This window comes from Carassius auratus, chromosome 45 (assembly GCF_003368295.1).
Source record: "Carassius auratus strain Wakin chromosome 45, ASM336829v1, whole genome shotgun sequence".
NCBI lineage: Eukaryota > Metazoa > Chordata > Actinopteri > Cypriniformes > Cyprinidae > Carassius > Carassius auratus.
Window position 1 is genome coordinate 12,850,097 of NC_039287.1, and position 12,723 is coordinate 12,862,819.

The 12,723-nt window shown below is 38.5% G+C and overlaps 1 protein-coding gene and 1 long non-coding RNA gene across 2 annotated transcripts in view; one reads left to right on the forward strand and one right to left on the reverse strand.

Moving 5' to 3' along the window:
• The first annotated feature begins 1,226 nt into the window (after nt 1-1,226).
• LOC113063314 (ras-like protein family member 11B) lies at nt 1,227-4,258 on the forward strand. Its single transcript, XM_026233617.1, has 4 exons — nt 1,227-1,535; nt 1,683-1,739; nt 1,846-1,922; nt 2,938-4,258. The coding sequence occupies exons 1-4, from the start codon at nt 1,424-1,426 to the stop codon at nt 3,424-3,426; spliced, it is 735 nt and encodes a 244-aa protein (XP_026089402.1). The 5' UTR covers nt 1,227-1,423; the 3' UTR covers nt 3,427-4,258.
• Nucleotides 4,259-5,608: 1,350 nt separating this feature from the next.
• Nucleotides 5,609-12,723, reverse strand: part of LOC113063316 (uncharacterized) — a 102,340-nt gene continuing 95,225 nt past the window's right edge. The window contains exons 5-6 of the long non-coding RNA XR_003278660.1: nt 7,435-7,555; nt 5,609-5,828 (exon numbers count right to left, since the gene is read on the reverse strand). This is a non-coding gene — a long non-coding RNA (uncharacterized LOC113063316). The remainder of the gene's footprint in view (nt 5,829-7,434; nt 7,556-12,723) is intronic.

The window sequence follows — 12,723 nt, forward strand, 5'->3', positions numbered from 1 at the left end:
GATGCAGATGAATCCATGTTCAAAAACAAGGTCAGACTTTGATCTTCTGAACCTGATTAGATGAAACCCTCCAACACAGCACCACAATGACATTAAACATGAATATTATAAGATCAAACATTAGGAAGACTTCAGAGAGAAAAGCACTTACGCAATGTGTTAATTACTCTCGTGGAGTGACATGAGGATTTCACATATTCACACAAACACATGCTATATGGAAAATTGTCGTTGAGTACAGTACACTCAGAGTGGTGTTAGCATTCTGGAAGTTGCAGGGTCAATAGGTGCTCTGAGATGTCAGTAAGCATCCCCCAATAACACACACTCCCCCCAACCACTGCTGAGGGACTGAGACAAGTAAGAACATGCTGAAGACACCAAAGCACAACCACACACGCTCCAACATCTTACTGAGATGCTCAAGCAATTTAAAACATCCAGGTCTGTTTTGATTTTCATTGTGAAACACCCTTTAAAATATATATTTTTTTGTGTTCCACAGTAAAAAAAAAATCATACAGATTTTTAATGGGTGAGTAAATGATGAACTAGTAGCTACTGCAAAGTTTGCAGTCAAGCATGGTAAGCTCTGATTTATAGAAATAAGCTGTTTGGCAGAATACAAAGATTGAGATGAGAAAATAAAACTGAAAGCATATAACCAGAAAAATACAAACAGAACCAGCACAATACAATAAACACTAAGTAATTTATTTATTTATTTACGGATCCTGAGGCGACTCTATGGGGATTCTGATCAATGTTTTTTTTCTCATTGCCCAGGCTAAAGAAAGAGAGAGAAAAAAAAGGAAGAAAAAAAAAGGAAAAGACTCACTTTGCAAGTGACACATTAAGCGCTTAGAGATGAGCCTAGATAACATTCTCACTACACGTTTGAAGTCACTCATTTACAACTGTCCGATATCAGCAATTACAGCACTTAAGCTCCACTCAAAATCTCCACTTTAAAACATTTCTACAGGCTAGTCGACTGGTTTAGTAAAACCACCTTAAGGGCAGGGTTTTTTGCCGTCCACCTTAAGGCACGGTCAGTTTACTCGGGAGAACCAACCTTTCTTTCTCTCTCCTTTTATTCGGTTATAAACAGCTCGCGCATACCATAGACACGTGAAGCGATGGGCGGAGCGAGACGATGTGACCGCTGTTTGCAGCAGCCAATCAGAGGCTGAGCGCTTCTGTGTATAAATAAACCCCAGCTCCCATCTATTCTCAGTAAACCAGGTTGGTGTTTAACTAGAAGAAGGGTTTGGAAATATTCTCCGACTGTTTCTTTGAAAGACAACAATCTGCGTATATGCCATTGGCTATCTTCCATTCTGACATTACTTTTACAGCGTCTGTGGATATTTTGTCCTAGTCTCCAATCGTAGGCTTTGGATAATATATTTATTTTGCCAAAATGCGTCTGATCCAGAACATGTCTACCATTGCGGAGTACCCGAGCGCCGAGTGCCACTCCAACCGGCTCATCAAGATCGCAGTCATCGGCGGCAGTGGAGTGGGCAAAACCGGTACGTTTGTGGACCTGTTTTACAGCGTTTCAAAGCTCATGATATTGCACCTAATAATATAATATTATAAAAACTATATATTTTTTTTGTAGATTAGTGTTTTAAGACATATGTATTCAAACCCATTTCTTGTTTATTCCTGTGCAGCGTTGGTGGTTCGTTTCCTCACTAAGCGGTTTATTGGTGACTACGAGAGAAACGTTGGTAAGTTTTCCCCCCTTTTTTCCAAGACTACTGATTTTAGTACGCATCGTTTAAAATCATTAGTGATGTTGTCACATACAATAATATATTCATTGTCGCATTACAGGCAACCTGTACAACAGAGAGGTGCAGATAGACGGAGAACAAGTGGCCATTCAAGTTCAGGACACACCTGGAGTTGAGGTAAGTTTACAGGAACACAGTCGTTCCTCATGCAACTTTTTGTCACATTTGTTAGTTATATATGTGCTCTCGGAGCATCTTTCTCACGCTGCTTCTTCACGGGTGAGAAGTGTAGAAAGAGCGCATACCTTCGCCTTTGTTTTTTAGAGCTTCTTTTGTGTTTTTCAGGGTTTGTGTTTAACACTTGGGGTTAACTGGTCAGCGGGACGACTGCTTTTGCACTCATATATTGGGGCAGCGTTTTCATGTAGGCTACTGCAACTAGGGAAAAGTTTGACTTATTTCCGTGAATCGGTTCTTTTCAACAGTTCATTTCAAAGAACAAGATTTAGCGATTATTTACGCTTTCACGTGGCATACAAGCATACAAAAATATATATTTAGTGTTATGTTTCCCTCTCTAAAAGTGCTATTGATAAGGTCGTTTATTTAAATTTCACGGGTCTCCAATTTAATTCGAATCGTTAAGATAGTTTTGTGAGGCGGTTCAATAAAAAGATCCGACTCCAAAGAATGATTCGCTGCAGCTTCGTGGGATATTTGTGGCAGCGGTTGGGAGGTTTTGCTTCTTCAGCAGGGCTCAGCAAGTTTAGGGATATGAATAGGCAGTTCCGAACCGTTACAGTGGACCAGCCCATCTAAATTATCCCTCTGCTTTCAAAATTAGAGAATGGTTTTTAATTCAATTACAGACCACTTCTTTCAAGATGTCTTTAGTCAGATATTTTAGTGGCCAAGTTTGGCATGCAAGGCTCACTTCCTAAAGCAGGCAGTCGTCCAAAACCACATAATGCCTTTTCTATTCGGACTAGGGTGAAAAACTCTTTCTTTTTTCCTTTTATATCTCCTGGTTTTGTGTAACGACAGTCGCAGCTGATAGCAAATGATTCTTTTCCAGCTTCTCTGTCACACTTCGTCACCCACAGAGCTCACACTATACAGTGATGTGCAAGAAAATGTTCAGACTAACCAAACATGTTGCATAACTGACAAATGTCCTTATTTGTTTCTTTAGGTGAACACTAATGGACTGAGCTGCACTGACCAGGTATCTCGCTTCATTCAGTGGGCGGATGCTGTAGTTATGGTGTATTCCGTTACCGACTGCCGAAGCTTTGATCTCATTGGTCAGCTCCACCAGCTTGTTACCCGCACACATACGGATCGGTCCTTGCCAATCATCCTGGTGGCCAATAAAGCTGATCTCCTCCACATAAGGCATGTAGATGCTCAAGAAGGTCCTCTTTTGGCTTCAGCACTGGGTTGCTCCTTCTACGAGGTATCCGCCAGTGAGGACTACAGCCAGGTCCACGGTGCCTTCCACAGACTGTGCGTAGATCTGGCCAAGCAGCAGCCTCAGACCCCTGTCAATGCAGCTACATCTGGAACAGAGAAGAAAAGATCTCCCCTCATCCCTCGGCCCAAATCCCCCAACATGCAGGACCTGAAGAGGCGCCTCAAACAGGCGCTCTCTGCCAAGGTCCGGACTGTCACTTCAGTGTGAAGAGGGTTCGAATACCAGCAGAAGTGGAAGAAAGTACAGGATTAAGAGAGAGGAAACTCTAAGAAGAGGAGAAGATTTATCTGAATGTATAAGTCTCGCTCTTTGAAAACTCCTGAGATCTGTTGATGATCAGCAGACCGGTTCCAAACAGAGGACCCCGAAACTAGACCTCTGATTGCGTCTTGGCTGCTAAAAAACAAACAGGCAGCGTTTGGTGACGTCTTACATTTTCACTTGACCGTCCTAGTGCTGGTGGACACTTGTGCTGCTGTCACTTATATCCATGTGTGGACACACAGCAGGATTCTGGGAGACGTGGTCATAGCGCCTTAAAGAGGGACAGTGCAAAGACAGAATGACTGAGTGGAAGTGATGGAAACACATCAGAAACTATTATTAGCACTCTGCCTTACCTGTGAACTTTTAAAGACATGTTCTCTTGGCAACAGAAACGGTGGAGGCCACAAAACACTATTTTAAGAATTGCTTTTCTGAAAAGCATGGGAGAGATTGAGTTTTTTTTTTTATTCCTTCTTGTGGTCGAGGCTTTTACGGTCTGAATGCAGGCATTGTTAATGGACAAGGCACTCAAGCTAAGCGTATCAAAAGAGTGTGTGTCTGTGTATCTTTTACAGTCCCACTCTTGTGTGCAAGGCCAGAATATTTCTCCTGGTTTTGTGTAACTGTGCATTGTGCCACTTTTCTATAGTGGAGTAGAAGAGATTTTTCTTGTGTAATGCACTTTAAAAAAAGCTAAAGGGCTAAAGCTCAGAGTTATTTATTTGTGTTATTTGATTGTAATTGGAAATAAAAAGTTGTTTTTACAAAAATATATTTTGTCTGAATGTTTAAGCACACTGTCAAACCAATAATTTCATACAACTGTACACTCATTCATCCTGTTTAAAATGACCTTCAAATGGACAGCCTCATTTAGTTGAATTTTGTTTAATGGAGTTTTGAGAGATCAGTCTCACTTACAAGTGTATATTAATGTTTAAAATGTAACCACCATTTTCATATTAAAATAAATTAGTTTTATTTAGCAAGAAAGCATTAAAATGATCCAAAGTGACAGTAAAGATACACACACACACACACACACACACACATATATAGATATATAGCTAAAATGGCAAAAAGTTTATGACTAAAAAAATTCTGTTCTCCTGAACTTTCTATACATCAAAGAAAAATATATCTTGGTCGCCACAAACATATTAAGCAACAACAGTTTTAAACATTGATAATAAGAATGTTTATTGAGCAGCAAATTAGTATATTAGAATGATTTCTGAAGGATCATGTGACACTGAAGACTGCAGTAATGGCTGCTGAAAATTCAGCTTTGCGCACATGAATAAATTGCATTTTAAAATATATTAACAATGTGTTTAAACGAATAATTTAAAAAATATATAATTTAAAATGGATAATAAATGCATACTTGGAGAGCATAAGAGACTTTCAAAAATTGAATTTCTTTTAGTAGTGTATATAAAACAAGCATTCGTAGTTTATGCTTTACTGTAAATTTCTAATGCTGATATTTTCCACACGGTAAAGTCAATAAATTACCAACACCCTAAATAAACATTCAAGAAGTCAAATGTATGTACAGTATGTAAGGATAAAGGTGTTTAGAGGAATATAACTGATTTCAGGTGCTGGGGTAATACTAGACAAGTGCGAAGCATTAACTAAAATCTCATAAAAGTATAAGAGAAAGCATATTATGCTTTCACAGCATGTGCTTACTTAGCTATACTTTGAGGAATAGGAATGCTTTAATGAAAAAAAGTATCTTTATAATCATTCCAGACTTTCAAATAGTTAAGGTTAGATTTATCTTTGGTGAATAGTTTTTATAGTTAGCTTTGTTATTTAAAAACATCAGAGGTCTATAGTATGCCCCTTTATGGCTTAAAACGTGTGTAAGAGAAAGTGAAGGCAGAACAGAAAGCGCTGCTCTAAAGGTCGTCGCCACCCTTTTTGACCTCTGCCCTCTTCCCATCTGTCACTTCTCCGACAGCACTGAAGTGAGTGAAGGATGAAGAAGGAAGCTCCTGTGGGAATCAACACATGGCTGATTATAAGAACTGAACTGGAGACCATGCTGTATCTGCCAACGGCATGAATAAAAACAAGCGAATGTTTAGTATTTTAATGTGATATTGTGGTATTAATTAGGAACAGAAGCATGCTCGGTACATTGCTCAAAACTTTTCAAATGCATGATACCATTGAAAAAGGCAAACAATGTTGGAAAGAATCAATTCAACAGTTAGAAGTGTGTGTGTCCAGTCCCTTCACACTCCAATGCCAGGTTTGAGTCTGGCAGTGCTGAAGAGTAAGTAAGGGACATCGGAAGGTCTCAGCAGTCTAGTGGACATTAGGAGTACCTGAGAAATTACAAAAGAGACAGATTATATAGTTCTCTCTCTCTCTCTCTCTCTCTCTCTCTCTCACTCACACACACACTGCAATCTCATCAGACATACAACTGCATTCGTACTCAAATGGACAATTGATATATGTGGATTTACACAAAACATATCTTTTATATTAAACTGATATAAAAATTTTTTTAACTAAGTCCGTGTGTCCACAAAAGCATTATTTGCCAGGTGAAAATAGCAGGCGCTTTGTTGAAAATATTTTTTTTCAGTTAAAATGCTTTGGATGCTACGATACGGAATTTCTGCGTAAGTAACTTGGCTGACATATCGTAAATTAAATGTTGCATACATTATTTATTATATCTATGTTTGTAGAAGTCCGGGAATCCTATTTGGTACAGACATGAATACTCAGAGAGGTGTAGTGTAGTATTTGCCCCACCCTTCCTCCTCTGTGATTGGACGGCTGACTAAAAAGTGACAGTGATGAGCACTGTATTATATCCAAAATTCAACAATTCCCAGCGCTGAAATAAACTCTCAGCACCTCGTCACATGATGCCTCACGGCGCTGCCATTGAAAACAACTGAAAAACATGCTAGCCTCGAGAAAAAAAATGCTTTGGTGGACACACGGCCTAAACCTCTAAACAAAAACTGTACAGGGCAACTTGAATAAAAGGTATAAAGCAAACCGACCAAACCAAACCAAAAAACTAAACAAAACTAACAAAAACAAAACAAAAAACAAAGCCTCTACAACAAAAACTGCATAGGGCAGCTCTTAGAAATGCTTAAGAGCAAATCATTGTTGGTTGTTTTATATATTACCTAATCTCTTTCTTTCTGTGTGGGCGATGTTTTGGTCATAATAATCCACTAAGTGGAGCAGACTAGATGCAACAGTCAAAAGTCTGGCTCGGCAAGATTATTAGCTTGTGTGTTATTAGCCAGGTCTTGAAGATGAATAGGGCAGCATATTTCTGCACCTGCTGACGCATGTGCTGAGGTAAGTACATGCTTTGTATTCTCTGATAGAAAGATGAAGATCATTTTGCTCGTCTGAGAACATTTAAGAAATCACTTCAAAAGGGCTTTACAGAACCCTCACTACGTGTCTCTACCCTGGTCTCCATGTTAGTCAAATTTGGTGCACCTTCATTTTATACATGACACCCTAGATTCCCATCTGTGTGTCTCTGTCACACACAGTTGCGCAGCTGTGGTTTTGGGTCAGGCTATGTGTGGGCTTTCTATTCGAAGGGTCCATTCTGTGCTTTCATTATGTTTGATTTATTCATGACATGAAACTTTGATCAGCAAAACCCCTTTTAGTCTGACTCGACCTAGATACATCTCTATTCATTTATGCACACACACTCCAATCATATCTGAATGAATGAAACAGAAAAAAGCAGAGAGCCACAGAGAAGAACAAAGGGATAAAAAGAGAGGTGGGGTAGTTTAATTTATTTAAAACAGAAATGTTTTGTAACATTAGAAGTGTATTCACCATCAATTTTGATGCAGTTAATGCATCCTTGCTGTAGTCTATATATTTTTAACGATAGTATGAAGAATTAGTCAAGAAAGGGGTGTGATGTCCCACCTAAATACCATAATTATGGGTGGAGACAACTTCATGAATGAGGCGGAGCTCTGGCGGTGTGACTCCACCCACCAGGAAGAGAAACAAGAGTGGATGCATCATTTGGGTGGGGTCGGGTGACCTGCAGGGGAAAAAAAACACCTATCAATAAGAGATAATCAGGGAACAGAAAATAACCCAATAACCCCAGTTTCACTATTTTTAGCTGCAGTTTTAATTAAGCTGTGGATTTGCAAATCAGTAAATTTGCAAATCTCCAGCTAATACAAACACTGACTGCTTGGTATACACCTTGAGGGTTCAATTTGCATAAAGAGGTTAAAGATCTTTGAAATTAGCATACAAAGAATAATTTATCATACCCTCTATATTTAAATTCTATTTGAGCATTTAGAGACACATTTGCCTCAGAAAGGATTTTGGCATACCGACATTGTGCTGTGAGACAGAGTGTGAGACTGTCATCTGTATATAAAATCATATAATATATATATAATATATGGTTTATGTACATGTGCAGATGGAGATCTATGGCTATTGCCTTGTATCTCACTTTTTTTTCAGAATCTCAATGCCATCAAAACACTAATTTTGTAGCACATCCACTGGCTTCAAAAATAAAAATGAAAACAATTACTGCCAGGAAACTATACATAATTATACATGTCTTAGTTACTATACATAAATAAAATAAATAAATACAATAAAAAAGAAATTACATAAAATAAAAATACAGTTACAATATCATTTTTTTTTATTGCTCCATGTACATGTGCAGATGGAGGTTTGTGGCTGTAACCTTGTCTCTCAAAGCTATTTTTCAGCATCTAACACTATGATTGCTGCATTTTAAGATGGCATGTCAAATGAAAAATAAATTAGGCATTTTTTTCTAGCCCATTCTTTTGCCTGTTGTTAAGGTTTTTTGTTTTTTTATGTGTCTTATGTCAATGTCCCCTTAAAAAACATGTGATGACAGTAATCCATTATAATTACACGGGGCTTTCTTTAGTCACACAAGTCAATAATACACATTCTGCACATCCCTGGTAAATTTAAGTATGTATTGTGTAATTTAGAGTTCAGATGGAGTCCTAGGTCAAGACTAAACACTTCCACAATCACAGCAGGAGCACAACATTCAGAAAACACTTTCATATGGACACAAGCACGCTGTTGCATACACGGGGATGCTCTGTTTGAGTCACTCAAGCACATGGGCTGCTACATGGGGTGCTGTTGTATGTGAGTGGTCAGGTGGACAGAGGGCTGGCCTTCGATTGGCTGAAAGAAAAAGCCAGCCATGAATAAGAATCAGGAAATTAGGGAAGGACATCCAGGAGGGAGGATTTCAGGAGTGGGGCTGTGCTGCCACGTGCAACTCTGGCCCCTAAACCAGCATGGGCAAACATGTGTGATATAGACAAAGACAGAAGGATGAACAGATTTAAAATAAAGGCATTTGTTAGGATGTTCTTTGGTAAAGTAAACAAGCATGACTGGCACACATGTGAATGAACGAGAGGTTTCTTTATAAATGTTTGCACAGAAAAGATAAAAAGAGAGTCCTTTTTAATTCTTGGAAGATTCTTCAACCTTTCATTTCATTTAACTCTTTTGTCATCATTGCACTCATTCCAGATGCATGTATTTAAGAGAGGTCATGGACAGCTTTTATTACTTTGTACTATTATCTGAGGTACACTTATAATGTTATCAAGATTTTTACTTGAAAACCTTAAATCACTGCGATCGGCTAGTTGTGTAGGTTTGACATCCTACATAGATGGCTGCTGTGATTTATGTTAAAAATGCATAAATAGTCAGTACATATCAAATGATCTGTAAAGGCAGACAAAGCAATAGGTGACCACTTAATAAAAACAGTTACTCACACTTGTGTGGTATGACGAACAGCATCATCTTTTAGTTTGCAAAATTCTTTGTCAAATTGTGCTTTGTTTGCACACAAATCCACGGTAAAATGAACAATGGATCAAGTTTTTACTGATGGGGTCTGGATCTACATTAAAAATAAAGTTAATCCACTCTTTCCTAATGTTGGGCTCAGAAGGAAGCAATGCAAAGACTTTTCCACAACTTAGCACTGCACAGCATCTTGTTGTCTTCGGAGCCATATTTATCATCTCTGCATGTGGGCGGGGATAAACAGGCAGTGATGTAGAAGCAGGTGCTGATCTTCTTCTGTTTTAGGGTGTTTTCACACTTGGTTCACTTGCCTGATCCTAACCTGAGTTTGATTGCCCTCCCCTCCTCCTGTCCCTGCTGGACTGTGTTCATATTATTTTATTTGGGTCCGAACCGCGGTTTGTTTGCATCATCAAGCCAGCAGCTGTTTACCACATTGCTTAGTAATAGCGATGCAGGAGAAAGCAGCAAATTGACGTCAGTTGAACCTGGTTGTGCACCAGAAGTGCTTAAGCCCCTTTCACACTGGACGTTGGACCCAGAAAATTGCCGGAACATTGCCGGGTTGCCTTCTGTGTAAACGCAAACATGTCCCAGGATTGATTCCGGGATTGATCCCGGGTCGGGGACCTAGTAACATTGCGGGGTCTGTCCCGGAACGAGTGCTGTGTGAACAAAAGCCAGAACTAATTCTGTAAAGGGTGTGTCGTAGTGATGATGCACGTTATTGCGTGACTCTTTTACTGGGTGTTTTAAAGGCAGATCAACGTTCGCGACGAAAAAAATATTTGCAAACAGTAATGAACTAGAGATCATTTAGTTCCGCGCTGAAGCTGAGATCGTTCGCCAGCGTCATTGAAAGTTAACATGCCTAGCGTTTTCGACTCGTACATTACACATCACATCCTGATGTCACGTTTCTTTACGGGATCTTTACAGGTTGTGTGAGAACGCACGTACATATTCCAGGTAATCACTGGCAGTGTGAAAGTGCAAAATCTAGCGACCTGGGAACAATTGCTAGGACACATTACCCGTGTATTTTTCTGAATCGCAATGTGAAAGGGGCTTTAGACATACATTACGTCATAAAGTGAAGAGTATGTTCAGCCATGTGTGCCGCACACAATTGCGTTATTTGGTGATATCATACATGTGTTATCAGGTAATACATACAACACACTTGCAAAGTGAATAACAACAGCATGAAAATACAAGGATGGCCTCACACATGTATCCCAGAGGGGGCAAGCACACAGCAGGCCATGTGTATCAGTATAAACGTGTCTACACACATTTCAGATAGAACAAAGAGAGCAAGAGGATGATTTTCAGGGAGAAACATCTTCTGTTTGTCATACCTCCTTTAGTACATACATTTAGAAAAAATAAATAATGAAAACAGTGACAGAATGTTCACAGACTTCCAAAGGGATGAATGGATAGGAAAGAACATGCTTAAAAATCAAGTTTTATTTAGAGGAGACTCCAAAATGCTAACTAATGTTTACACACTTTCTAAAATTTCCTAAGCATCAATTCAGCCAACCTGCCCATTCATTTTCTGTCTCTTCCTGCACACATTCAAACCTCATCAACTGGGTCGACTTATGATGATTATGATCCGTTTGTCTTATTGTACTATATATATAATAACTTTCTATTCACCCTGTTTAATCCCACAATTCTTTGATCAAACTTCTCACTTCACATTCTTTGCCTTTATATCAAATTCCCTTCTTAAAAAAATCATTCCAATCATCTTACGTGGATTCACATTTCAAAATTAGCCAGAAAATATGATCACTCCTGGCAACAAGTGAATAAGAGCTAGATAGCATAGCATGAAAACAACATTTCTTGGAACTCAAACTAACCCATCCTTTAGCAAAACATACACCCAACAACACTGAACTGTCAATAATACTTACTAGATTAGACGAGATGAACTGTGTCACTGTGTGTATTCAGATTGTATTTGCTTGGGAATATGTGGATAATTGCTTAAAAGGGAGGTGAGTGTGAGTTACCGTCTGAGGCATTCACGTCTGTCTGGGCGGAAGATCTCCTCTAGCACCTGATTAAGCAATTGCCAGTATATTGCCTATACACAACAACAAAACACAGCTTATTGTATGTGTGTCAGATAAAATTCCCGGAAAAGCATACAATTTGAGGAATTATATAAATGAAAATATGAAAACACTTTTCAGGTACCCTGCAGCATATGTTGATTTCAAATTTTCCTTTTTATATGCAAAAAGCACAATATCTCTTTTACAAGAAAAAGCCTGATTCAAGAGAACCGCAACAGGTACATATTTACAACTGTAAGTGATAAAAAAAAAATATGAGAGAAGAACAACGAGACAAAAGTACAACTGAGCATATAAACATCATTCAAAGTGACGAACAAGAAGATACATTTAAAATAGACTTGCTAAAAACTATTCTCTTTGCAGAGCAATGTGTCCAAGGAAACAAGAAAACCAGCAATCACCCAGTAATGAACCTTGAGGTACACCAAAGTTGTAAAAGATTATGCTGAATCAGTTGATCTGACTTTGACAGAAGGGATCAGGGGTAATATTTAAAACAATGGATTGCAGTAAATTGAGCTCTCAACTCAGCATGTGTGTGCTGAATGATTATAATTAACTTATTTTTGACAAAAAAGCAACAGCATTCAAAAACAAAATCCATGCTGTCTTGTTATTTTTTTTCTGTTTGATGAAACCCATAATCATTCACCTGCAATTTACTTTGTTAGAAAAAGAACATAACAAAATGATACAAAGAAACAGGTACAATAATGTGGGCAGCCATTCTAGAAAAATAAAAAATATATATTTTCCATTTTCAATTATGTTTGTCCTAACTTGGTGTTCCTGTAATGTTCTGTTTGCTGTGTGGTGATTGAGTGTAGGAGCTGGTTTAGAAGTAAGGGTTGTTTTAGACAGATATTATCTGTGACAGATACAGCAGCAGTATGGTTATGGTTTCCCTGAATATGAATGTCCAGCCCTGGGCCACTTCAATCCAACCCTACTGTTTAACTTACATTGATGCTGCACTGAAATAGCGCCATTGTTGGGTTCAACACAAACTTAACCTGTTTGGGTGTTGTGAAAAGATGTGTTTCAAAAAGGTGGTAAATACACGTGTTTGTATTTGAATATATGCAAGTGTATAAGTGAGTTTAAGAGGGAAGCTCTCCTGAGCCTACAATGTGTTTTCCTAGGGCTGTCAACTGATTCAGTGTTTTAATAGAATTCACTGCATGATATTCTGATTACCTAACTGAATAATTCACAATATTTTGCATAAATTAATATTTTCTGGGAAAAGATCCCAACTGAA